This window comes from Chaetura pelagica, unplaced genomic scaffold, assembly GCF_000747805.2.
Source record: "Chaetura pelagica isolate M959 unplaced genomic scaffold, ChaPel_1.0 scaffold432, whole genome shotgun sequence".
NCBI classification, from domain to species: Eukaryota; Metazoa; Chordata; class Aves; order Apodiformes; family Apodidae; genus Chaetura; species Chaetura pelagica.
This window is the reverse complement of record NW_009952358.1, coordinates 438,090-465,713: the sequence shown is the minus strand read 5'-3', so window position 1 is coordinate 465,713 and position 27,624 is coordinate 438,090. Positions and strand designations below refer to the sequence as shown.

The 27,624-nt window shown below is 39.2% G+C and overlaps 1 protein-coding gene across 1 annotated transcript; it reads left to right on the top strand.

Annotated features, from left to right (window-relative positions):
- The first annotated feature begins 1,158 nt into the window (after window positions 1–1,158).
- Window positions 1,159–27,267, top strand: HDAC11 (histone deacetylase 11). The gene is made up of 9 exons (XM_010007867.1): window positions 1,159–1,303; window positions 4,156–4,256; window positions 9,685–9,801; window positions 14,708–14,750; window positions 16,075–16,151; window positions 18,018–18,080; window positions 20,165–20,261; window positions 23,123–23,301; window positions 26,921–27,267. Exons 3-9 carry the CDS (start codon window positions 9,799–9,801, stop codon window positions 27,161–27,163), a joined length of 705 nt encoding a protein of 234 aa, XP_010006169.1. The 5' UTR covers window positions 1,159–1,303; window positions 4,156–4,256; window positions 9,685–9,798; the 3' UTR covers window positions 27,164–27,267.
- The last annotated feature ends 357 nt before the right edge of the window (window positions 27,268–27,624 follow it).

The window sequence follows — 27,624 nt, the reverse complement described above, 5'->3', positions numbered from 1 at the left end:
GGGGATGTGAGTACCGCGGGGAGCCGGCCCGGGGAAGGGAGGGAGGGAGGACGAGGAGATCCCCCCGGGATGCGCTTTCCCTTCCCCCAGCCCCCAGCGCAGGGAGCCCTGCGGGCGGATCCGCCGGCGCTGCACTAAAAGCTGCCCCTTATTGCTGCGGGCGGGACCAGGCTCCGCGTGTGGGTGGCGGGGCTGCAGATGGTGCTGATAAACCTTCCTTGTCTGCCTGTTCGGTTCGGGTTTTAGCCGGGTTTGAAGAGGGTGTTTGTGAGCTGGAGAGAAAGAGTTTCTCTGTGTTGTTCACCTGACAAAGGGCCCTTCTGTTTTTCGCTCAGGGAGTTGCAAAGCCTTGTGCAAACCGGGGTGAGGTCTTGGCGGGACCAAGAGCAGTGTGGGAATAACTGGGTGCCAGCCCCGAGCGCTCAGCCTGGGCACAGCAGGGTGATCCGGGGGGCTCCGAGCTGGCTGTGCCGCTGGGCTTGGCAGGCACTTGGAGCAGGGAAAAGGAAAGTGTTGGTTAAAGGCCGTGGGCATGAGATCTAGAGCTGAAGGTGCGTCCTGTGTTTGTGTGCTACACAGATACAAAGCCAGGCCTCCTCACTCTGCCCGGCTGCTCACAACATGATCTGGTGCTGGTAGGCAAGGACCCTTGTGTTGTTAGAAGCACCGTGTATAGGAGCAGTGTGGTTTCGATTTGTGTCAATTGTGTTTTCACACAGGCTTTAAAATGTGAGTCTAGACGTGTTTGTTGAAGATTTAGTTGTCTGTTAAAGCTTGTAAGCTAAAGGTGCTTAATGAGCTTGGAAAGACAAGGGGAAAGAAGCAAATGTTTCTATTAAATAATGTCTGCAATGAACTTGCCTATTTCATTAGCATGTATTTTTCAGTTATCCTTTTTTCCCCCCATTGCTGGTTAATTTAAGAGTTTAGCTGTGCTGATTTGAAGTGAGGGGTGTTTCTCTCTCTGACCCTACTGCTGAACAACAAAGTTTTTCCTTCAGTAACAGTGGGAAGTAGCATCTTCAGGAATCATTCCTAATGTAAAGCTAGTTATTAAAAGGACTCTCATTTGTGATTTGGTGTTTCAGTGAAAAACTTTGAGCTTTGCAGGTTGTTGCTAAGGATGGTGACTGGGTTGGTTTTTACTTTTCAAGGCCTCACAGGACTGAGCTGTACGTGGATCCCCCCTCAGCATGCTGGCCTATTGTGTATTCTCCAGACTACAACATCACTTTCGTGGGACTTGAGAAGCTGCATCCATTTGATGCAGGGAAATGGGGAAAAGTAATCAATTTCTTGAAAGGTAAAAATAACAGAAGGTGCCTCTTAGACTGCTTGCACAAAAGTTGATAGAAATGATGTAGTTAGCACAGATTTATGTGAGTAACTGGCAATATAATGGTGACTTTACATCTTCCTTGCTCATTGTGTAGATTTAAGCTATGATCTGTAGTCATATTTGGAGTAGTTCAGTGTTTTTTTTCTATTTATGGATTAAATCTTAGCCAGTTAAATTGATTGTAGGATTTCTGAGGTGACTGGATGTGGTGCACATTGTTGAAGATGTTGCCTATGACATACTTATAAGGTGAAACTCTAGTGTTAGAGCAAACACTTGACTTAATAAACCCACAGTTTTGGTTTTGTCTCAGTCATGGTGTCTGTGCAGCATGAAACTCATGAAATGTGATTGAAAATTCAAGCTCCATTAAGTTATATGCTCTCTGCAGAGGTGTGAATGATACTAGTTAGAGTAATTGGTTTACTTCATATTGGCCCAGAGCATTACAAGACAGTAAAAAGGAGCAAGGAGAAACATAGACCATCTTAAGTATTTCTGGTCTTTGCAGTTTGAATGAAAGCATGAAGTGAGTGGAATTTAATTGCTTGGCCTTTATGAGGAATGTTCATGTGGGATGTTTGAACACTGTTTCCACATCTGAAGCAGGCACCAGAATTTTGACTTTCAGCCTAGCACAAGTTAGGTGCAGACTGCTGAATGGAGCCTTGTGGATGTCACTCATTGTGCTGTGTCTTGATATTCAGACACTTTCAGTTGGAGATGAAGGCATAAAAGCAGTGTTCCCTCTTGAGGATAGCTGCTGTTTGTAGTTCTGGTTTCTCCTTTCCTTAGAGCACCAAGCCTGGAACTAACACAGAACACAGACTTCAGTTCTGTAGCACTGAATGGAAATCCTCCCACATTAGCTGCAAGACCTGAATTGCAGTTTGGGAGAACTGTGTCTGGCTTCATATAGCTTTGTGCTTCCATTGCTTTACACCTGGTGTAACAGGAACTAGGGCATTCCTCGTGGCTTGTGAAACTACAGGTGTTAATCACCTGCTTGCTGTGAGATGTAACTTAGTTACTCCACTGAAACTGCAGACAGTCTGCTGGCAAATGGTGCTTTTCAGGCTGAAAGATCAGCACTTCTTGTTAAAAATCCATTTTTTGTCAACCTCATGATATTCTTCTGATAATGTTTGGAAGGAGCTTTGAGACTCTTCTGGTGAGTGGTAGAACTTGTGATGGTGCTTACTATTGTTGTTTAAACAAATTGGAAGATATAGGCAGAAATACATCAAGAGTATACATGAAGGATACATCAAGGGGACCTAATGGGATTCACCCATGGGTCCTGAGGGAGCTGGTGGATGAAATTGCTGAGCCTCTGTCCATTGTGTTTGAGAGGTCATGGCAGTCTGAGCAGCTTAGTAGCTGAGTTTTGGATCTTCCTTCTTACAGCCCTAATTATTTCAAAGTGTTGGGTGCCACCATGGCCATTTTCTTAATTCATTAAAACTTCTGCTGTTCTTCTCTGTGTGAAGTCTTTTCCTCTAGTTCTTTTCTGTATGAGGTGTCCTCTCTTTAGTCTCAGGCTTTCACAGAAAATTATTTTTTCCGGGCCAGTTTACTTTTCTTGCTTTGTAAAGGAGGAAGAAGCCACAGGACACCCCAGGACACACCTGGTTTTCTGTGGCTCTGCAGCAACTCCTGGCAACAGCTGATCCCTGCTCTTCCCTGTCATCTTCTGGAAAATCACCAGTGAAAATCTTTCTACATTTACCTTCTCCTTCCTCACAAGGAAGCTGTTGGCAGGCTGGCTTTCTGTCTGCCACCAATGCCTGAATGAAATGTTCCTCAGGCCTCACTCAGGAGCAACAGAAGCTTGCCAAAAAAAATATTGTTGCAGGTGCTGTTCTTGTGTACCTTTAGAATAAAGTCTCTCATGTTGTGAGTTGTTTTCTTGCTCCTCTAAGTATAAATTACAGAGAAGGTGCAGTCTTAAAAGACTTCAGCTGTGCAACAACTAAATATCAAAATTTGCCTGGGAAGATCAGCATGGGGCCTTATATTTGTTGCTTGTAGTGATCATCTGTGAAGCAGTGTTGTTTTTCTGCACCGCTTGGCTTTTTCTGTTGATCCTAACTTGTACTTTCTGGCAAGTATATCCAGATGAATACATTCAAAAGCATTATCTTTGATCACATTCTGAAACCCTGGACTCATATTTTGTAGCTTGCTCTTATAAAACTGAGTTTTAAAATTATCCATCTTTTGGTCTCTAAGGGGAGGAATTAATAGCTGGTCATTGGTGTTTCCTGAAATGAAGTGGAGGTAGGGTCGTGACAGAAATATCTGAGTCAAGCATAAACATTTGCTTCCATAAACATCCAAACAATTATATTGAATTTTGTGGGGTTTTTTTACTCCCCTCTGATACAGGGAACAAAATACTAAAATCAAACATGGAATTTCTTAAAGCATGTGAAAGAGTGGTGAATATTTGATGGTGTGAGCACCAAAAGTTCCCCAGGGTATCAAGCCCTAGACTGTAAGGGTACTGTTGTGTCTGTCCATCCTCTGTCACCATCTGTCTTGTCTTTTAGTTTAAGCAAGAAGTTATTGTGATTGCACTCTGAAAGCTTTCTCTAAACAATATTTATCATATACCCACCAACTTAATAGCTTAGCTGTCTGATGGGGATGTATTTGGAAAATCTGTGAACATTGAGTAAACAAAAGTTGTTGTAGTGATTTACATTACAGAGGAAGTTACTACATCAAGGTCAAAGTAACCTCTTTGACAGGTTGGGATATGGGAAGTTAAGTGATGGTATAAAATGCCAATTGTTATTTCTCTCCTGTTTCAGAAGAAAAACTAATTGCAGATGACTTGATTGTACAGGCACGGGAAGCTACTGATGAAGATCTCTTGGTTGTTCACACAAGGCGCTACCTTAATAAGTTAAAGGTGCTGTACTTATTAATGTGTTTTTCAATTAAATTGTCTAGCATTAGTGTCTAGATTTATCATAGAATCAACTTCTACAGATTATAGAATTGTCTATTTTTTATTTGACATACTCTTTGGTAATACTGAAAGAAAAACAGAGAAGTAGAAGGGAATTCATAGAGGGGAAAGAGGGTTTACCATGTTATATAGGTGTCCTGAAATGGTATTTCAACAAAGTCAAATGAAAATAAGGAAAGTGTTCATGTGTGAGATGCAGTATATTCCAATACCCTCTTTAGTATCAGGATGTGTAAGTTTTGTTTTAGTCTAGTCAAATATGGTCTGAAATTGAAAGTACATTGGAGAGCACTAAAATGGAGTACTCTTTAAAATGTTTTTGAATTCAAGGATTGCTTGATGGGTTTGGGTTTTGTGTAATCTCAAAAGAGCATCCATGTAGGGATGCTGTTCTCAGTCTGTTGCAGGGGGAAATATTGGCTTCAGACTTTGACACTGCCTTTATCAGTGGAATATGGAGAGAGTTGAAAGGTCAATGTAGAGGCACAACCTTGCATGTTACCTGTGTGTGAAGGTTTCCAATACCAGCTCACAGAGGACTATATATTCAACAGGGGATAAAGAGCCTTTCTTGGGTATTTCTAAGTGAAACCTCTATTTGTTAAACTTGACTGTAACTTTAAAACACAAATGTGTAAAATCTTTGTTTCTGAATATATTCAGTCATCTGTAGGTGGAACATGAGTGCAGGTGGTACTGCTTTTAATTTTCAGCTCTCTGGTTGGAGGGCAGAGGAGGGATTTGCATTAGAAATAATCTGTTTCATAATTTTAAAAGTTATTTTGAGTCATCTTTGCCCTTCCACAGTGAGAGTCCTTGTATTGCTATTTCTGGAATGTTTTCTTTTTCTGTGTAAGGAATCTATTATTTGTGTGAACTTTTTTCACTCTTACTCCTTTCTTGAGTTCTCTCTTCTTCATTCTGTGCTGTAAAATTGCATGCCATTTCATACATTGTTAGATTTGATCTTATTTACATCTATTCTTGATACTGGGCTTTTAATTCCTGAGAACCACCCACCTCTTTTTACTGAGTCACTTCTTTGAAGCAGGCTATAATGTGCCTAGCTCAGTCTGGAATACCATAATATTTTTAGCACCTACAGGATGGCTTCACAGGGAATTGTGTGTATACCTGGTGTCTTGGTGTTCAGAACCAGTCCTGTCGTGTGCATTCAGGTGTGATTACCTGTCTCTCTTATTCTCCTTGAGAGAGTGTTTCCTTCACGTGTAGGAACGGGAAGAAGTTGTATTGGCCATGCCAGCAAATTCCTGCCAAACAGCAAAGATTAGTGTTGCAAATGCAAAATAACATGGGTGGACATGAGAAGACTCTGGGTATCCTCTGTATTGCCTTATCAAAAGTCTGTGCTTTTTTTTAAAATCCAGATAAATACAGATCTACCAAAAAATGACAGTTTTCTGTTAGATCAGCTCTGAAGACTACAAAGGTGCTTGTGTTTCTGGGAATGCCTAGCTGTCTTAAAATAATGGATCACTTGAGTAATTCTTCATTTAAAATTTGGGCATGAATTCGGTAGGAAATTCCATAGAGTTGTGAGAGGAGGTGATGGTGGGTGTCTTGGCAGCAGCTGAAGAAGCTGACTGGAGGCTGGTTGAAATAAAACAAAATGGTGTGTACACAATAGATCAAACAGTATTGAAAATCACTTCTGTGTTGGAAGGAAGGGTCTCCCTGTTTCCATGCTGGAGGTAACATGACTAGTCCTTACAAAAAAACTTGGCCTTTTCAATTGAGTTGGTTCCCTCTGTTATTCCTTGAAAGAATTTGCATCTTTAAGGTAATGACTGGACTAATTTGCTTGCTGTACTTTTCCACTTACTGCCTGTTTCTAGTGTTATGTAAAATAATGAATTTCCTGCACAGCAGCATTCTGGAATTTTGCAAGGCAATAGGCAGCAAGGCTAGAGCCAGGTGCAGACCAAGTCTTTCCCTTGAACCATTTCCATCTATGTGAGAGGGTCTGTGAGTGAGTATTGAAATGCATATGATGGGGCTAATGCTTGTGCCCCAGGGGAATGCAAGATGGTCTTGTCTGAAAGTCATCTGAAGCAGGTGATCAACCCATTGGAGCTGCACGTTTTGTTTGATCTGTTTTATATATTTGCAAATCATGTTGGTTTAAAAAATAAAAAGTTGGTCACTTTATTAGAAATGTGAATTTTTATGCCTAGGGAAAAGTGGGTTGATTTGATTATAGGGATTGTTTGGTGCTCAAGTGCTTGTGTGTTGTGGCTCTTCCCTGGCTGTGTGAGTGCATCTGGCATGAAACCCAGGGGTACCTGCCTCCCTGTGACATGGTTCTGTGGGCAGCATGCCGGGGGAAGGGAGCAGGTCTCTGGGGAATGAAGGCAGTAGGAGCAGGCTCAAAAGAATCAATTCAGCCTGTGACACTTGTGGCTATTTTAGATGTTCAGATAAACCAGCACAGAGTGCATCTTGGGCCACGTGTGTTGTGCTAGTGACCACAGGTGAGTTGGCAGCTGAAAACCTGTGGTTTTGGTTTGGATGAAATGGGCACCTTCAGAAGTGCTTAAAATTCCCCTGCCCAGTTCCTAAACTCAAGCAGTTCCTTTGCTGTCATCTGTTGTCTCTCTTCACTTCCTACTTTGTGTTTTCTCCTTGCTTAATTTTTACAAACTTGCTTGGTGAAAAATTTAGGAAGGCGAGTGGTGTTTTGTTGTGAAATGTTAATTTCAAAGTCATAAGAGCAGATAAGTTAGGTGAAGGGGAACAAATTCATTTTTCATGTAATGTGTTAGGTAAAGGTCTGCAGAAATATGTAAAAAGGTTATTCTAAAGGTAATGATATTTAAGTATGTTTGGAGAAAACACTGAACAAGGATGCTTAGTCACAGGGAACGAGGTTTGACAGGTTTCAGTATTTATACCACCCTGTGCTGCTGCAGGGCATTCTTTGTAGCAAAAACATGTATTAAACCTCTTGAGAGTGAAGCAGCATTTGGTGTACAGTGATTTGTCTTTCCTTTAATATTCATTTCCAGTTCTTCAGTTGGGAGACTGATGCACTAAAGTTGTGTGGCTGTGTGGTTTTCTTGGGTGTATGACCTGGTTATCATCAGTTTTTCCCAGCTTGGTGTCTTATTCCTAGTGAAAATAGTGCAGTCATACCTCGATCTTTACCTTCTGTGGAAACTGCAAGCTTCCTCCTTTTCTTTATGATCTTATCATATGTTAATTCAAACTAGAAACATACTGTATGTATTGAAAATGGACTCAAATAGCTTTGTCCCTAGCAAGCTTCTAAATATAAAACCATGTTAGTTACTTGGTGTTGGATTTGTAGGTCTGTGAATTTTAATTTTCCCTTGAAGCTGGGACTAGCTCCAGAACCTTATCAAAGATTTAAATGCAATTTAAATTTAGATATTAGAGAACAAAATTGCCTGTTTTCGAAGTATTGTTGGCTATTTAAAAATGGTGGAATGCAATGAATGCATAACACAAAAGGCAACACAATGTAGTCTTCATTCAAAGTTATTTTTACAATATGAAAAAGTGGTGATTTTTAGAAGCATTTTCATTAGCCTGTATCTGCGTTCTCAAAACTTAAGACTTTCCTCACAGTCAAATGACTTTCCCCCATGTGTTAGGAGTTACATAAAAACAGTGAAGGACTAAGTCTGAAGCAGTGAAAGTCTTTGGCACTGTTCTGGAAGTGTCCTCAGCTGCCAAGAGAGCTTTGCTCGCTCTCTGCTCGTACCACGTGTGCATTTCTTGTGTTCACTCACAAATCTGCAGCAACAGATGTGGTGATTTGAGTCTATTGCTCCCACTGCTTCCTGTTGAGATTACATTTTTTAACTGTGGTTTTAAAACTTTCTTAAATGTTGTGGTCTTTGTTCACATTTGATATCAAAATTTGTCATATCTAGATGAGTGACAGAGCCCTGGGCCAGGCTGCCCAGAGAGGCTGTGGAGTCTCCTTCTCTGGAGACATTCCAACCCCCCTGGCCACGTTCCTGTGTGATGTGCTCTGGGTGCCCCTGCTCTGGCAGGGGAGTTGGACTGGGTGAGCTTTCCAGGTCCCTTCCAACCCCTTCTGTGATTCTGTGTGATTCTGTGAAATGTGACCTTTTCAATTCCTTTTTTTTTTAGAACAACAGGATTGAATCTAGTGTTTTATACCACGCTTGTTTAAGTGCTAAAATATCTTGCAGTGGAACTTTTATCAAGATTGACTGTGTTACAAAATAATTAAAGCACTTTGATGGAGAGCTGATAGTATGGTAACAGATTAATCTCTTACAAATATAAAAGTGGTAAGCTTAAAATCAACAAAATATAATTAGTACTTAAGAATTTTAAGAATAATGCTACCTCCCTGCCCCACCCAATGCTACTTGGAAGCCAAAGTAGCCTAAGGTGGGGGGTTTTGTGTGTGTTTTGGGTTTTTGTTTGTTTGTTTGTTCTTTTTTTTTCTTAGTATCAGAGTGACCCTGAGATTGTCATGTCATTGTCTTTGGTTAAAATTGACCACTAGTTAAATTTCCTAATATTTAATAAAATCAGATCTATTCAGAACCTTTGTACAAGGTGTCAAATCTGTAAATCTTGGTGCCTGAATGTTTTGCTATTGGATGAAGAGGTATAGTCCTTCTTGTGACTTAGACTTTGAAGTATATTTTGGACTGTTATCACTGCAACATTAGTGGAAGTTCTTTGAAGTAATCTATATGTGTTTGCAAAAACAGCATTTACATATTGCATAAATTTTGTGTGCTAACCTTCAAATCATATTCTTGATGATACAGCTTTTTAACGAAATGTTTCCTTGAAACATGTTCCAGAAGTGTTTAATATGCTGTATAAATTTTAATCAGTTTTCCATGGTAAAATTTACACTTTGTGTTCACTTAAGTACTTGAACTTCTTAGTTGAGTTGTTTGTTTTTCCTTTCTCCTTGGTATATTCTTTTGACTTGAAGCGGAAAAGTTATTTTAGGTTTGAACAATGTATCAAGTGTAGCTTACTATTAATACTGCTGAAGGACATCCTACAAGTCTTCCTTCCAATACCAGGGATATTAGATTTTCTGAATTACTAGTGGGCTGACTAATTGCTGGTGTATTACAATTTGATACTAAATTGTGAAAAACCTGGTGATGGTGATTGAAAGTGATGATTCTCATAATTAACAGCTTGAGGATGAACCTAGTTGGTGGTTACTAATAAGGACTGTTGCAGTTAGCTTAGTCTAAAATTATTTAAAATCTCTCTAAGGACCTGTGAGCTCCTTTCTGGTAAATAGCCACTGAGGAGAGATCTAAATGCCATAATTAAGACAGGCTATATGAATTGAAATTTTCTTTTCCCCTCCTTGTAGTGGTCATTTGTTGTGGCTACGATCACAGAAATCCCACCAGTTGCCTTTCTTCCCAATTTCCTTGTTCAGAGGAAAGTTTTGAAACCTCTACGAACCCAGACAGGAGGAACAATAATGGTAAGGTGCTCTTGATTCACTTCTATCATATTCAAACTAGTATACATGAATGAGAGTTTGAGTATATATAAAAGTGTGAGTTTTCATGTTTTGCAGAACTCAGTCTGGAGCCCTGTAGAAGGATGTGAATTAATATACAGCCCTAATCATGAGCAAAGTATGTCACTTACTAGACACTGCCAAGGTGAAGGACATAACTGGTTTTATGGTCCATAGTTTGCAGAAGTGAAGGGAGTCAGTGCAGGGCAACCTGAGCAAGCTGATAGATGTGACAGGACTTATAGCACATACAGAAACCAAGTTAGTTTTGAATAGTGTTTAAATGTAAGCAAGTTCCCTTTCAGGGAGGTTTCAAAATTGTTAATACAGAAAGTATTTTTTAAAGCATCTATTTACCAAATGGCCTTGGTCCTGCATGGGAAGAGGTGCATGGTTTGGTTGGTCTAAAGACTAGATAGGTGTTTAAAGTTAAAAATCATATCACCTTGCTCATTTTAATGATTAATGTTAGTTTACCTACTTGTGTTGTAAATATCACATGAGCAGCCCAGCTGGACTCAAGTGAGAGCGAGCCTGTTTTTCTTCAGCAGAATTGTTTTCTAATTAGTTAAATGAGTGGTCTGATCAGAAGAGCAGTGCAAGTGTTGCCAGACATGTGATTTTGCCTGAGAACTGCCATTGTGAGATGTTGAGGAAGTAGAAGGAAAGAGAACATGTAATAGCTGGAGCCAGGAATGGTTTACTTAAACCATGTGTTGAGGAAAAGATGCCTTCATAATGGTAAACCAGTAATTCACAGAACCTTTTGTGCCCTTTTTATCATTGCCTTGTCATATTAGAGCCAGAGTTCAGGGACTGTGCAACATGGTGCTGGGAGAAGATGGTAGCAGTCCTGACCTCTCTTCACACACACTGAGCTGTAACAGTTACATAAAGAGATAAATAGTCCTATCTGAAATCATTAATATTATGGTACAAATGAATCTTTGCTGCATTTTAGCTACACATTCCTGAAGTTGCAGTAGGTGTGTGTATAAAGCACAGAAGCCCATATTGCTTTTTCTCTATCTATTTGATGCTAGTTATTGAACAATTGGCAAACCTTTCAGAGTACATTTGTGCCAGATATGAGAATAGGATTTATTGCAACCACTAGATATTGAGTGGGAGATACTGGGAAGCCATAAATGAATGATGAAGTAATGGTATTGTTTTCAGAAGTAAGCTAATTGGTAGCTTTCCCTAAACAGAAATGTGGGTACTTGGTAATATCTGCACTGGAATCAAGATTTCTTGTTTTTGAGTGCTTACCTTTGTGAATATATCAAGAATTCATTAAAGACTTAAATAATAGGAAGAGCTCTTCTATGACTAGTGCATAAAAGGTAGTGCAGTATGGTTTTCAGGAGTGATGAAATGTGTTAGATCTGTGAGTCTGACCTAGGAGAATGATGGGAGTGAGCCCAAGGGTTTGGTTTTGGTGAAACAGTTCTCAAAGTTGTAAACTCAGAGGATCTGAGCACTAGTAAGTCTCATCCTTCTTGGGTGTTGCTATATGAAATGAAAACAGAGAGCCAGTTGTTACCAGATTTTTAAGGCAAGATGAAATATCCTGCTTTTCTGTTGTATTTACTTTTTAAATGATAGATCTACTCAGTGCCTGATTTTTTTTAATCAGAAAAAAAATATATGTCAGTTTCTTTCATTATTTGAGTACTTTGTTAAATCTGTGGCCCATCCAGATGCTGGATTTGCAAGTGTGTATGTAAAAGTAACTCTCTGCCAGTTACTTGTTACCAATAGGTAGTAGAGAAAGGAATGGAATTAATTGGACAGCTTGTCACTGTGTTTGAACAGCTACTGTTAAGGTTCAGGAATATCTTTTACCAGTGCAATTTAATTGGTCTAAGCATGTAATCTTGACTCCCTCTGTAATACTCAAAATCCTGGACTTAGATATTTAAGTCTGGAAATCTTAAAAAAGTTTGAGTGTGTCATTATGTTTGAACTGTGTTACGAACTGGTGCTTTTTGAAATTTGTAACAGGGAATGCAGTAGAGTAATGTAGGGCAGCATGGTTTGTGTCCAGTTAACTCTGCACAATACTTGAAGTACTCAGACTGGTTGAAAAATGTGTTGACATAAATATGCAGGTGACCAGAAAAATCTTGTTTGTTACTAGAGGAAAAGGTGAGAGTTGCGATCATAACAGAGAAGCAGCAAAGAAAGATTTCCAGTAAGTTTTTGAATGTGGAGATAGAGGGAAAGAGCAAAAAGTCATTTCCCTGATGCTGAAATTGTGTGTGAAGCAAGTTAATTGCTGCTTATTTCTCTGAGCTGTTAAATGAAAATGGCCAGTGATTTCTTGCTAAATCATTAGGATAAGAGCAAGTCCTGTGACTTTTGCTGTATTTAGGTATCCTTGCAGGCTGCTGAGTCTGGTTTTATTCAGACCTGAGTGATAAATGGCTTTCTCTTACAAAATAAAAGTTGGATGTATCTTGCCCACCTGAGACTCTGTTTCTTCAACTATTGTTCTCACTTCTTAAACCCCATTTCCTAATTCTGTTTTAATTTTCTTGTGTTACTCTGTCTTCTTGGATGTGCATGTTATTCAAGGAACAGTGAGCTAAGGAAATACGTGGAAGTGTTTGAGTAGTGCAGCCATGTCTGATGCTTTTATTCAAGTCTGAATGTCTGAGCAAGTGTGAGAGAACCAGATAAACTATTGAGAAGGTTAAACTAACCTTTAAGGACAAAGTAAGTGTATGTGGATGAGTTTGGAAAGAATATGCTAGATTCTGTATAAACCTTTAGACTTACTGGACTATAGTAATAAGCTAGATAACCAAGTGCTGCCTTCTTGAGTAGGTGTTAACTGGCACAAGCAGAGATGATAGAAGTGGAACACTGTGCATCCCCCTAATGCAAACACTGGAACACTGTCTCCTGGCAGTTTACCAGGAGGAGCTGGAAATAGTCACAAACTGGTTTTCCTGATAGCTCTGTACTCATCGTGCTTTCAGTGGACTGCTGGGAAGGTTGGGGGTAGTTTCACTTTTTTTTTTTTTTTAATTATTAAAAAAACCCACCCATATGTTATACACTGGGTAGTAGTGTAGAGGGAGAATTCTGGATTCCTGGTTGTCACTCACAAAGTAGCAGCTCCCTTGTAGTCTCCATGTAGTCCTTCATCATCACTGCAGACTCCTGGTCAGTTCTCCCCTCTTGTTTCTTCCTGTAATCAGCTGTGATTATTGAGGTGGGGGTTTTAGACAGGCCTTGGCAGACCAGAACAGGAACATCCAGGGCCTTCTCTTCCCGTAGCCCCGTTGCCTTTTTGTACAGTAGTCATGAGGGCTGAAGGACATGGCATAAGATAAAAATAGCTGGAAAGATTCTAGGGTTTCCTAATATTCTGCTGTAGATATTTCTTGAGGGTCTTGACAGAAATCTATTTCACTGTATTTCTAACTAGCCAATACTTTTATATGATTTGTGATTATTTTAATTGTGCTTGTGTTACCTTTATTTCATAAATGTGTGTTCACTAGTTATAAATGTGGTCATGGAGAAGAGACAGCCACTAATTGTCAGTTAGATCTTTGTATCATGTCCCCTGAAGTACAGGTGGCGTCACTGGTAGCCTTTGCATTGAACTTGATGACATATGTGGTTATGTTTACCTTTTTACCATTCATTATGGGGAAATAGGTGTGTAATTCAAATGCAGTTTTGATTCATCAGACAATAACATTTGTACAGCACACAGCAGAAGTACAGACAGTCTCCAGCTATTCCTGGTGGTCCTGTTTGTCATGGAAATTCCTGTTGAGTTTCTGTACTACTTAATGATTTTTAGCAATATAGGAAGATTGGGTTTTGGTGAGGAATCCCTAGGAAGTATGCTAAATCAGAGGTAATGTGCTTTCTCTGTGCCTTAATGGGTTTTATAGTTCAGAAACTACAATCTTTTATGAAGATCTAATTTGTGGAAGTGAGTGTGTTCGTAACAGGACAATGTTTACCTTCCCAGTAGTTTTCTTAATGCTAAATTAGAACTGTTCAGATATAAATATTGGTGAATAAGAATTCTCAAATATTCAAACCTCCTTTTGTACATGATGTGTAATGTTATTTGATCTTTTTTTTTTTTTTTTTTAAATTATAAATGGTAATATCTTCTTTTTTAAAAACATGACATTTAAGGAATACTGAACTTACATACTTACTTAACTCTTCCTGGCCAAAATAATAATTTTTTTCTATTAAAATGTCATAATTTGAGCCCTGTCTATCTCCTGTCTGTCAATACTTTCCCTGAATGTCATTTGAGTTCAAAGGAGAGGTACAGGGACAGTATTTCTGTTTTGGAGGGGAAAAGAGTAGTAATATCCTATACTGTGCATATGATATCATTTTAAAAACAAAAGTCCCAGGACACTTAATACATTAGCACATTTCTGCCCCAGCCCCCAGCTGAAGCTATGTGCATCTCTATTTTCAGAGTTTTGAGCTCATGTGTCTCCTATTTCTACATGAAGAGGAAGGATATAGGAGATTATTGCTAATTTTTTCCTGTTACCAACATTGGTACTTTCCCTTTGTCATTTGCCTGAGGGGGGTCTGTGTTCATCTCTGCAAAGCACAGTGAGTTTTAGATCTGATCAACTGCCAGAGAATGAAATACAGATAAGAGAGCATATATTTTTGTCAGCTAGTTATGCTGAGGATAGTTTTGTGTGATTCGTATTCAGAGATCTGATTCAGAATGACCTGCAATAGTAAGACATCCAAAAATTCAGTGGGCATGTCCCAGTGCCAAGGGTTGCATTAGGGGTGGAAGCAGACAGTGCTGAACCTTTGCCTCATCCATTCATGAAGTTCTCACTGTCATTTCCTTAAGGCAGGAAAACTTGCTGTGGACAGAGGCTGGGCAATCAATGTGGGTAAGTACAAGTGTGGGGCAATAAATGATCCTTGAGATGGTGCATTTGAAGCCATTATTTTCATTTAGCATGTCTACTCTGTTCTTGATAACAGAAAGTAACTGGCTTGTGTTTAACTAAAATCACCTCTAAAGGAGGAAAAAAATATGGAAAAAAATAGTAGATTTTTTTCCTCATCTGCTGCTATTACCTTTATTGCAGTTTTACCATTAAATACAGTAATTATTGGTAAGAAAATAAATAACTGGATATTATATATATATATGGAAAAGTGTTTGGATTGAACCAGTGTGAAAAAATTAAGGAAAAATGTAAATATTTCAATATATGTCAGTAAAATATTTGATTTCATTAAATTATGAACTAACTTTTGTAGATTCACTTTCATAGAGCTAATTTATGTTTTACCAAACTGAGGGGTTGGTGGGCAGACTGGGGAGCAGGGCTGTACCAGTTAGTGTCTGGTTTTGACTGTGCAGTTTTTCTTGAAGAAGATTTGAATGAACAAATGATGAAGAATATAGTGACTATAAATCTGCTCTCCTGCTCACAGCCCATAGCAATGCAAACCAGTAAACTACTGAAGCAATACTGTGTGTTGTGCAAGGTGTGGCTTCATAAATCTCAGCAATTCTGGGATTTTTCTGTTCTTTCTTTCACACATCTTCTACAAAGGGAATATCTACTATTAAAAATGTGTATTAAGCAACAAGCCCCAAAGCCTGCTGTATTTACTGATACATAAAGTGATCTTGCTCAGTTTCTTGCTTAGATATTTGTAGCAGGTTTCTTAGTAAACAGAGGGGGAGGTCCAAGGACATTTTTCATGTAAGGAGCACATATGTTTGTGTTTTCAATAGGAGTTCTTGAAGTTTCTTCTAGCCTTCGTGTTTGCAGACCTGTGCATGCTGACACCATAGTTCTTGGTGTGGTATTGTTTGACCTGGTGCTCAGCCTGGAAAAGAGCTTTCCACCTGCCCCACGATGACAATTAGACAACTCCAACATGCCTGGGGGACCTGAACTTTCCACTGTGTGTTACAGTGTACATTTCTCAGATGTGTGGATGGTTGCTAGATGAAAGGGACAATTCCCTTCAATTTGGGCACCTGCAGGTCCTTTGCCTGATGATCTGGTTGGCCATATATAAGATAATTACAGAAACCCAGTGAGATATTTTGTGTTGCTAGGTAGGGGTTTAACAGCTCTAGGCACGGAATTTGCTAAAGAAAGTGCCTGACATGTAAGTGATCTCTGTCTCTTTGCAAAGAGCATCAATGTTCCTTCCTATCTAGCTTCTAATCTCCAACATTTTTATGTTTAGGAGGTGGTTTTCATCACTGTTCAAGTGACAAAGGTGGAGGATTTTGTGCATATGCTGATATCACTCTGGCTATAAAGGTAAGAAGTACTCTTAAATGGTATTTTCTACAATTTTGCAAATGGAAAAAAATCCACATAAATTGATGAGCACTAATTTACATCTGAATAGGAGGAAATAGAGGCATCTATAGAAAGGTAGGAATGGGGAAGTGGTGTGGTGCTTGATGCTGCAGAATGGAACGTGTGCAGGATTGTTGAGTGGAAGGGAAGAGCTGCAGGGGTCAGAATGATGTATGTAAATATGAACCACTACAGTTGTATTAATAGCATCTTCTTGCAAAAAAAATTAATAATTTAAAAACAAATCTTTTAATATCCTCACTGCTCATTATCCTAGCCTTTGCAGTTGAACCTGAAATTCCTTGAGTTTCAGTGGTTACAATCAAGATGGATGCAGAGGCAGAAATCCTCTCTCTATATCAACTGCACTTACACACTGCACAGAGTGGTTCAAATTCATGAATAAAAATGTGAATGTCACCAAAATAATCACTGAAAGGGAATGACTATATTTGGTATTTAGCTGTTGAAAGGCTGAAGCAAGAGCCTTCTGCAATTAGGGCTTATTTTTATCAAATGTGCTGCGGTATATTTGTACACTAGAGTATTTATAAAGTATCAGTAATAATCAAACATAAAAAACCACTTAATGATTGCAGCACACTGTATGACATAACATCCTAATTTCTGTACGTGGTAATTTGCAGAAAAGTAATCCACAGTGTTATATTTTCCCCATCATTAAAGTACAGATTGAGAAATTATAGCGGGTGACAGTTTGTACAACATCATTGGGTTTTACTGTGTCTGTATTACAGAAGGCAACTTGTCAAAGTTCAGGCTCAAAGAATTGGTAAATATTTTTTTATTCACAGACATGGAATAGAATTCTGTTACTAAAAGTGACTTCAATGCATACAGTCCCTACAGCAGCCTTTGCTAAATGGTGGATTTTCATAGAATCATATAGAATGGTTTGGGTTGGAAGGCACCTAAAAGACCACCTAGATCTAAGCCCCGTGCGTGGACCTCCCACCAGACCAGGTTGCTCCAAGCCCCATCCAGCCTGGCCTTGAATGCTTCTGGGGATGGGGCAGCCACAGCTTCCCTGGGCAACCTAGGCCACTGTCTCACCACCCCCCTAGTGAATAATGAATGCTTGTGCAGTTGGATGCCATCACAGTGTGGTGTTTCTCCCTCCCTGCTGATGAGCCTCACTTGTACTGTTTCATGTCTCTTATGGAGTTGGCTCCTCCATGTCTGGGACCAGCTCTTGCTTCACCTAGTCCCAGCCCACAGTTGTTGCTGTTGCTTTTACCCTGCTGTCACTGGTTCCACCCCAGCCTCTGACAGCACCAATGTCATAATCAGCTTCATATCCCCAGGTAATCTCCATCTGGGCCTGTCCCTTGGAGGCTGGCTGCTGTGGGATGCAGAGATGTGCTGGCTCACCTGGGGAGAGCCAGGGTTACTGCCACAGGATTTATTACCCTGGGTCCAGTGTGGTACTTAATTGTGCCCCATTTCTGGAGTCCTCTTTACAAGTTAGTGTGGGATGCTGTAGGGAGGCACATCTTTGATCCTATGTTGTGTCTGGTACTTGGTAGGAAAAAGAGGAGTAGAAATCCTTCTTCCCTCCACCAACTTTCTTTACAGGTAGGCAGATACCTGCACAGCTGATTCTGAAATGCATGTTGTATGTGGAATAAGTAGAGCTTTTGCAATTAAGTGTATTAGAATAATCTAGCTGTTTATTTGGTGAATGAAATTAAGACTCATGCTACGTTCAGGTCAGAGCAGTGATACACTCTGCAAGCACCACCTCCAGTTAGTGTCACCTAACTTCATCACTTTCTCCATCTTTTTCTTTTCTTGTCTATCCAGTTCTTATTTGAAAGAGTGCCAGGGGTGTCTAAAGCCACAATTATTGATCTGGATGCTCATCAGGTGAGTAGCTTCCCTGTATTCAGTGCTGCAGATGTTTAGCTCGAAATACAAGTGTGTGACAAATACCACTGTTTTCCATTAGTAGTAAAAACTGTCAACTCACAGAATACAGAGTTAATCAAAATGATGGAAACTGGGAACAGTTTAGTCATTATTTTATGGTTCAAAAGGCTGTTATGCCAGTTTAATAGAATTAAACTGAATTGTAGCTCCATCATGTGGCTAGATGTAAAAATATTTTTGAGTTACATACAGATGTGAGGCTTAACAGGCTCCAGAGTAGGTCAGTATCCCAGAAGAAACAAGAATCTCTTGAAACAGAATGATGGTTAGTTCAGTGAGTGTGATGGCTGCAGCAGCCTTTGGAGGGGATGAATTTGTCTTTCAGTGTTTCCATGGAAAGCCTGGCTTCAGGAAAGAGTACATCACTCTTCACCTGGTAGAGTGATTTACTGTGGGTACTGAGAACAAATCTCATCTTGGGTAAGATTTCCAAAAGAAATCCTAAGAGGAGGGAAAAAGTATTTCTAGAAAAGCAGTTAATGCACCCATTGAAAGCACTGAAGATAATTATTTTTGTGTAAAGAAACCATTTCTAAGTAGCCCCATGGCTGTGAGGAAGCCTAATGGCTGCAAGTTTTCCATCTTCTCTCATTTCTCTTATCCTGCAATTCAGGCATCCTGAAATTGCCATGAAATAAGGACATAGACTATGCCTAGAAAAACGTTCTGCATTGATGATTCTCTCAGCCATCTCTGTCAGGGTAGGGATTTTTTTGTGGTTTTTTTGGGTGTTCTTTGTTTTAGTTTTTCAAGACTTCTTGGAATGTGTTTTGATTTTCAGGTATCATGCTGGCAATCCCAGCCTGCACACTAAATCTTCCCTTCTTGGGGAATGAGCTGTGTGAAGTGGTAGCTCAGCAGATCCTTTGTAAGAATGCAGATATTCTCATCTTGTAAGTGTTCCAATTCTTGGTGCATTGGCAAGTTGCACCTTTGGTAAAGAAAGTAGTTCACCCAGAGGCTCTTGTTCCTACATTTACTGCTCAGGAATTGTTTGTGGACCAAAGGTGCTGAAGAAATAAATAGGAATTCCCATTGTTTAGCATAAAGAAATGCAGCTCTGGTGCTTCTTGTTCCTTTTTCCACACACATTGACCAGCTTTAACCAGTGATTATTTCTCTCTTTTTTTTTTGTGTGTGTGTGTTGTTTGGTTTTGTTTACTTGTTTTGCAGCAGGGCAAGTTGGGTCAGAAATAGCTCAACTGTCCAGAGACATAAGTTGTATCTTCTGTAGCTCAGTTACATATCTATGGAAATGTCTGTTTTTATAGATGACATGAAATTCTTTTGGGGGTCAGGCCTGGGGACTTGGATAATGCAATGATATTACCAAGAATATCTTAGTGATTGCTGTGCAAAGGTTCTTTTTATGCTAGGTGAAGAAAGTCTAAATGAGAGCAAAAGGAATAGTATTTAAATTCAGAAATGTGGGAGAAGGAAATATTCAGATTGAGTTTTCTCTTGAACATCAATTTTTGCACTCATTACAGGTTTTTTAAATGAATCTCTGGTGTTAAGCTTTTGGATTTTAGTGTTTGTAATTTTTTCAGGGATTACTTATCTCACCAAGGCTTGAATTAATACCAAACTGTAATCTGTTGTTTATTTATCTATTGATCTTTGTGTAAGAATAAGTATCCCTACAGCAGCTGAAAGTGACTTTTTTTACACAATTAAAAGACGAGAGAGATATTTGGTGGTTACAATAGCTTTTGGGATGCTGCTGAAGGCAATAAACTTCTACTTTTAATTTATTTTTCTTATATGTGCAATGAGATTCATTTTAGTTACCTTCACAGAGATAGAAGGATGTTGATTTTGAAAATACCTGCAGTCTTCAAACAGATACTGCCAAAGCCCTCAAATCTCTACACCTCAAAATAACCTTCAAGACTATAAATAAGAGAATGACATAGGAGTTTGAAATACTAGATCTTTTTAGTGTTAGTTACTTTAGATTTTGCAGATTATTTAGTTCTGTGTTAGTGTGCCAGGAATAGCTAACTGTTAATTTCCTTCAGGGAAATGGCCATGAGAGGGACTTTATGGATGATCATAGGGTGTACATTATGGATGCATACAACAGACACATTTACCCAGGGGATGGATTTGCTAAACGTAAGTGTAATTGAAATTCTTATTCCAAAATATGACACCTACTGTGTTGTTAAATAACTTCTTCATTTACTGCTAAGTTTCCTTGCAACAATGTTAACTGGATTTTTTTATTATTTCACATTGAACATAACAATTTTCGGTGATCACTGATATATCATAGTAGGGTTAATACTGTGGTGTTTTCCCTCAGGAATTAATTTGTGGACTGAAAGAGGGGAGGTATTGGGTGGCCTTTGTTTAGCAGTTCATTCAAAAGCTCATGCCAGGAGAAGAATGAACAATTAGATAAATAATCCTTTTGGTTTGAAGGTATTTTAGAATTTAATCTTTCCTTTACACTAGATTAATAAAAGGATTCACACAGGACTAGCTAATACTGTGCAAAAAGGTTTCATGCTCTCTCAGAAGTTATAACATACCTAGTTTTTTCCTTTCCAATAGAACTTTTTATAAGCATCTAGAAAACAAGATGCATCTGAATGTGAAAATAGTTGGAAGCAAAAGGAAGTCATAGGAATGTTAAGAGCTGGTGGTTGGGTTTTTGTTCTCGTTGTTGTTGTTTGTTTTTCCCTGCTGTGATGTGCCTATTGTTTGCTGACCTGTCACAATTAATTAGTGGGCTTTTGATAATGGTTAAATTGGAATGCAAATGCACAAAATTTATTTGATCTTTGATTCTGTTACACTGTCATTTATTACAGGCTTAATTCGTTAACTGCATGATGGGGGAGATGTTCTGCTGTTGAGTGTCTTCAATGGCCTTGTCATTCTGAAAAGCCTGCTTTATTTGGATTCTTGGCAAGAATTAGGTTCAGTGCATTGTGCTTCTTTTTTTTTTAGCTAGTAAAGATTTTGAAAGTTGTAGTGTATTTATTTTAAGGAAACCATCTCTTTATTCATATATCAAATTGCAAAGTTTTGAACACATGGATTAAGAGCAAAGCAGAGTAAGCCCTTGTTAGTAAATCTGAAATACTGACCCCTCTTCTGGGAAGCTGGAAATACCACCCTTCCCTTTCTGCTGAGGCTGCAGCCAAAGTGAGGGTGTCTCCACAGGACTTCACCCTTTCAGCTTTCTCGTGCTAGGGGGCCAGGAGAAGGTGAGATCAGAGAGGACATCTTTCTGAAAGGAGGTTGGGGCTTGGACCTGGGAGTTTGAATCCTTCGAGTAAATTCTTACTGTCTCCCTGGACTTCTTGCTAATTTTCTTCATGTTTTGTTACAGGAGTCTGTTCTGTACATTTTTCTTGCCCTATGCACTTCATAAGGAAAAAAACTCAAACCTCTAGCTAACTACTCCCTAATGCTTGGCCCTAAGCATACTGACTTCCTGGAGGGAAGTAGTTTGGAATCACACAGAGGATTAGAAGGGAAAGGGGAAGATGGATGGGGAAGAGGACTAGTGCCCTGAAGAGTAAGCATAAAAAGCTGACAGCTGAAACTCAAAGTTCAGGCTTTAAAAAAAGTGTTGCTGTTGAGCTGAGTGTCATTTAACCTGATTGCAAAGTCTATTCACCAGTTAGCAAGAGGTGGACAAAAGGCTGTCAGGTGTGTTCAGTCTAACCTACAGATCCCTCACTGTGTCCATAACCAGTCCCTGTTCTGGGTAATAACAAATCATTGTAATTGTGTGTTTTGTGGGGGAGATGAAGGCAAGAGACCTGCAGAGACATTGAATCTTATTCACTGTACTCTCAACTCTTGAATGGTTTAATCAGAACAATACTTCTTTGTTCCCCATACTCATGTGTTTTCCTCTGTCTCTGAAGCTCCCTTCAACTAGTGAATTCTTTACCCTGAAGAGGCTCTGAGTGCTGTTCAGAAGAGCACACCTGTGCAGTCTTATTGTACATTTATGTAACAATAAGAAAAGAGTTCAGGAAAAATATCAAACAAAAATCTGTGGCAGTAATGTTCATTCAATAAAATGAATGAAGGAAAAACACTAATATTGAGAAAACATGAAAGCAGAAAAAAATTACAGGAATAAATTTCATTCTGTCTTGAATGCATTTATACACACATGGTAGGTGATGAATCCACACTTAAGACTCCAAGTCATTTAATTAAAGACACAAGGTGTGGTGGGGCAGAAGGCCTTGAAACTCTTCTGACATGGTTTTGATTAATTCAGATTTTGAGTTCAAACTGTGTAAAAACACCCAAAGCTAGGCTGCCTAGCCTTGGGTTTCTTTCCTCTGCCCTCTCAATTTTCCTCTTCTAATGCTTTATTAGGAGCATTAGAAATAATTTGATTTAAATTAAGAATAGATATTTGCTCTCCTGGTAGGATTACAGGGTAAGAACATCAAATTGAAAATGCTTGGGGCAAAGCTGAATCTTGTTACACATTCATAAAGCAGTTCACATAAATTCACGATCCCTTGCTGTTAAGTTTGGAGTGTTGTGATAAAAATAAAACATCTCAATAATTTGTCTCAGTGATATTTATCATAGTTTTTTTCCAGACTGGTTCTCTGCAAGAGCTATTCAGTGTTTTCTTTCCCATATGCTTTGTTTATGTTAATTTTAAGTTAATAATTTTCTTTATGATTTCTTTGGTAAATGGGCATGTAGATCAGCTGCTTTTCAGTGACATTTTCTGCTTGTGTCTCAGATTTATTCCCCCCACCCTGCATCTAATTTTCTCTCCTCAATGGATTTTTTTTTTCAAGGTCATTTTGTTTACATTTTCTGGGAAAAAGCAGTTGAATAATTTTCTTTATTTCAACGTTGTGTTAAAATCTAGTGTGTTTACAACATTTCCAGAAATGTTACTTTCTCATTTCCCTAAATCTTGCCTTTTCTTTCAAAGCAGTGCTTTGTTTGTTCAGTCTCATTGAAACACTTTCTTTTTTTAGGTGCCATAAAACGCAAGGTGGAATTAGAGTGGGGTACAGAGGACACAGAGTATCTTCAGAAGGTACATACTCACGTGGAAGGAGCTTTAAATGAATTAAAACCTGACATCATTGTTTATAATGCTGGGACAGACATTCTGGATGGCGACCCCTTGGGAGGACTTGCTATTTCTCCTCAGGTATTGTACTAAAATATCTACAGACTATCACTCCTCAACAGATACTGAAGCCACTTCTGAGAGTGACTGGTGGCAGTTTTAGGTGGATAGTAAGGTGCAAACTTTCCATGAAACCAGAGCGTTTCCCTGATATGGATACACACAGAAACTTGCTCTTTCACCATCTGCTTTTTCGTTGTTTCATCCTGCCTCCGCTTTTCTTCTTTGGGTGCCTGTTCCAGTATCATTCATCATGGGAAACTGTACTGATTTTGGACATCCAGACAGTAACCACAGGGGCATGATCTTCACACTCGACCTGACTCCTATTTTTCCTGTTTGGTTAATTATTTTTGTTGCTTTTCCCCTCACATAACCCACTTGGTGATACATTTTTCTTGTCGCCTGCCCCCCCTAGGTAGTTTATACTTAATTTCCTCTGTAGCACTCCCAGGAGTTTTAAATTGCTATTCTCTTCTAGTTCTAGAAATTTTGTTTAGCCTGTGTATTGTTAACAAATTAACAGGTTTTTTTGCCTTTCTCATCTTTTATATGGAAGTATCATTATCCTTTTTCAGTTCAGTTTACCTTCTCTTGCCAGATTGGTGCCAGATTTACATTTTTATTTCTTCTGTATAGTTTCATTGGAGTCTTCACCTCCCATTTTCTGAAAGTAAACAAAAATGTAGAAATCTTGTTTTTCCTCCCTTCATGATTCCTTCTCTGACAGTTCCTTGGTTCCTTCTCTTTCCTGTTCTTACATTTGTTTCTCTTTTAGTGTCCAGCAGTTCAATACAAAAACATACTTTCTTGATTTGTAAGCCCTCTGATTCCCCTCTAATTGAGCCATCACTTGATCTGTTCAGATTTCATTCTGTTTTGCAGTATTTTAGTTCTTAAATGCCTCCTCTTGCCCAGTACTCTAGTTTCTTGCTGGATTTTATTGGCTCCCTTATGTATTTCCTTATTCTTACCATCTCTGTCACTGAGAAGCCTTTTTATTGCTGACTGCCTACAAAGTCCTTGATGGACTCAAGGTGGAAGGACTTGGGAGCTGCTCTGAATCTCCAGGTTTTGTGTCCTTGGCAATGTAAAAGCTTCTATGGAGAAATGAAGAGCTGTGGGGCTTGGACTTGTTTCGTTTTGACCTTGGAGAGGATAGAACCTGAGATGTGAGATCTCATTTGGTGGAAAGCAGTGACCACAGAGAGAAATGGAAGTTAGTGGTAGACAGAGAATACTTTTAAGATGTGTCTTTTCGAATATTTTTTCTCTGCCATTTGAGAAGGACCGGTGTTAATTGCCAAGAGAAATGAGTTCCTGTAGCTTGTTTGGTGCTGTGTAGGGTATTTTGGAAAGGGACAAAATGCAAGGATGGGGAAAGAAAAGTGAAATGAGTCTTCTGGTCACAGTAGAGATGGAAGGCAGGGAGTGCCATTTCTCTGTGCAGCCAGTGCTCAGGTGCCTGAGAAGAGGCTTCTGTAGCTCATGCCTCTGTTCTCTGAACTGAAGGCAGCATTTCTTGTCTGTCTCATCTTGTTGGCTTCAGTACATGAATGACGTGTTCAACCAGGCATGAAATCCCAGGCTACTGGGAATGCCAAAACTGAAGGCATTGTGCCTGGATAACTCATGTCTTCAAGGTTCATTAATCCAGTCTCCTGTTTTAAAATCTTGCTGCAGTGTTAATTCTACTCACAGTTATGTCTCCTCTGAGTGCTGTAAGTGGTAGTTTTTTGGTGCTTGAGGCTGTAGCCACAAACTTGAAGTGCAGCAGGTAAGTCCTTTGTATCTGTGTGTGTGAGTGGGACTGTATCAGGCTGTCATTCTTTGTTGTTGTGTTTCTTTCCTGGTAACACACAAATGCTGGCATAAGCCCCTGTGTTTTCCCCTCAGTTTTTCCAGGCTGAGGCACTAGAGATGCTGGAGGAGGGATGAGGCAGTTAGGCTCCCATGAATGTAGTGACTGCTTCCAGTTCTTGGGTGGTAGAATGCTTGCTGCATCCAGTGGGGGTTCCCAAAGGACCTACAGCTCATTCTGCAATTCTGTTATTTCCTTTAAAGATCTGTTCCTAATATAATCCTTCAATTTCCTTGGCCTTATATTTAAGTTATTATTCCTTACGCCCATTGTTCTTTTACAGGGCTGTGTCAAATGATATAAAACCCATCATTGTTGTATGGCTTTACAAAATATTTTTTCAACTACATTTGAATTTTGTTCTTTTCCTTTTACCATTTTTTTGTGGTCTAATTTTATTTTAACAGCAGGGTAATTTTTCTTGATGTGTTTAGTCTTCCTCTAACCAGTCTGACTAGTGCACATTCATTTGTTCTAAAGATTTTGCTGATGCTTTCTAAATTTTTTGTAGTTCATTGCATTTTAATACCTTTCCCCTTCTCCAGCTTTAGCAGTTATTTACATTTTGAACTATCCATTGTAAGCTGTTGTCTATTATGTTGTTAGTGTTTTTTATACTTTTTTGAGGAGTTGTAATGGATAATTTATGCCTCCTATGTGCCTCCAGAACTCTGCTTTTCCTTTTTCCACAAAAGTAAATTTTTAGTTGTGTTCTCATTTATTTCTGAATTTTCTTTGAACACCAAGAGACTTGAAGTCTTCTGTTGTATGTTTTCAACGACAGCACAAGTACCTCTTGGTCATCACTTCCTGGTTTTTGTTGTGTTTTTTTCAGTTCCATACCCTTGTCTACTAGTAAGAAATTATTTAGAGTTTCTTTTCCTTTTTTATGGATTTACCATGACTTATATTTTGTTCGGCCACAGATCCTTTTAGTATTAACTGCAGACTTCTATCTGCTGTGTCCTCTAAAACTAAGTCAAGGATTTTTGATTTGCAGTTTGTTGGTTTTTTCTATGATTATTCAGATAAACCTGCTAACAGGACTTGGAAATTATTTTTTTACATTCCTGTTTTGTGAGCTAATTATTTCTTTTTTTATTCCTATAGTGTGAGCTAATTTCTGTATAAAGCAAGTATAAATGTCTTCAAATGGTTGTGTCTAACACCTGTGGCCTGCAGAGGCAGTGCTGTTTCCTACTTCTGAACAACTATTTCTGATTTGCAGTGTTTGCAGCTCAGCTCTTGATGATCTTGATAGATTGATAGGAACCAATATCCTGTAACTCGTAGGTCCTTCTAATAGTGTCTGACTTCCCCTATTTCTTGTCACTGTTGTGTGGGTGTTTATTTTCTGTTGTTTAGCACAAGAGATACTGTTAGATTTAATGTTAATTAGAAATAAGGGTCCACTGATTATTTTAATTTAAAAAAAACAACTTTAGAGGAGGCTGTGAGCACCCTTAAGAACTTAGTAACGAGTCCCAGCACTCTAGGAAGCTAACAATGCTCAGCTGCTCTGTTCAGTGCTGTAGCAAAGTACAGTTGAATGAGGCTCAGAGCAACCTGGTCTAGTGGGAGGTGCCCCTGCTCATGCAAGGGGTTGGATCTAGATGGTTGTGAAAGTCCCAACCTAAACCATTCTAGGATTCTGTGGTTGTAAAATGAAAGGCTTATTCACCTATCGAAGAGCCCCTCCTGTAAACCCGTAAACCATAGGGTAAAATACTAAAATACCATATCAATAGAACTTCTTTTTGCTAACTTGTAAACTTGCAGGGGATTGTGAAGAGAGATGAAGTGGTGTTCAAGGCTGCCAGGAGCCGCAGGATCCCCATCCTGATGGTGACATCTGGAGGCTACCAGAAGAGGACAGCGCGGATTATTGCCGATTCCATCCTCAACCTGCACAACCTGGGCCTTATTGACAAGGAGCTGGCAACCAGTGGAGCTGGAAATCCCAAGGTGGAACAGATGATTAGAGACTCTGCTAAAGACTTATGCAACTTGTCACTGCAATGACGAGTTCCTGAATTTTAGGAGCCAACTTAGTGGTTTAGGAGCAGGAAGTCTCCACGTCGTGGTCAGGGTTAATAAACATTTTTTAAAAGGACTCAACTCCTCTGTAAAGTAACACAGTAGAGATAATACAATAGGTAGTCACAGAATAATGGTGTCTAACTTCTGAAGCTCTCTTGAGCAAAGATAACCAATCCTTTTAAGCTAATGGAGACATATACTCAAGGGTACTGTCTTTCAGTTTATGGAACTACTGTAGAAAGCTTTAATTGCTTCTCATATTGTTATGGCTAGTGTGTTATGTTGAAAGAACTATGCAGTTTGTATCCAAAGACTGTCCAGGCCTATTTCAGGTGATGCAATCTGGATTATAGTGGGAGAAATGTGGACTAAACCTACTGGCCTTTTTATTTTTTTGGAGATCCTGCATTTTATTTATTGCTTTTTAAATTGAAATGTCGTTG

Bases quoted from the DNA above. Each gene is read 5' to 3' on its own strand.
- HDAC11 (XM_010007867.1), top strand. The intron at 16,152-18,017 runs GTAAGAAGTACT...TTGTCTATCCAG, and splicing joins ATATCACTCTGGCTATAAAG to TTCTTATTTGAAAGAGTGCC. The intron at 18,081-20,164 runs GTGAGTAGCTTC...AATTTCCTTCAG, and splicing joins TTGATCTGGATGCTCATCAG to GGAAATGGCCATGAGAGGGA.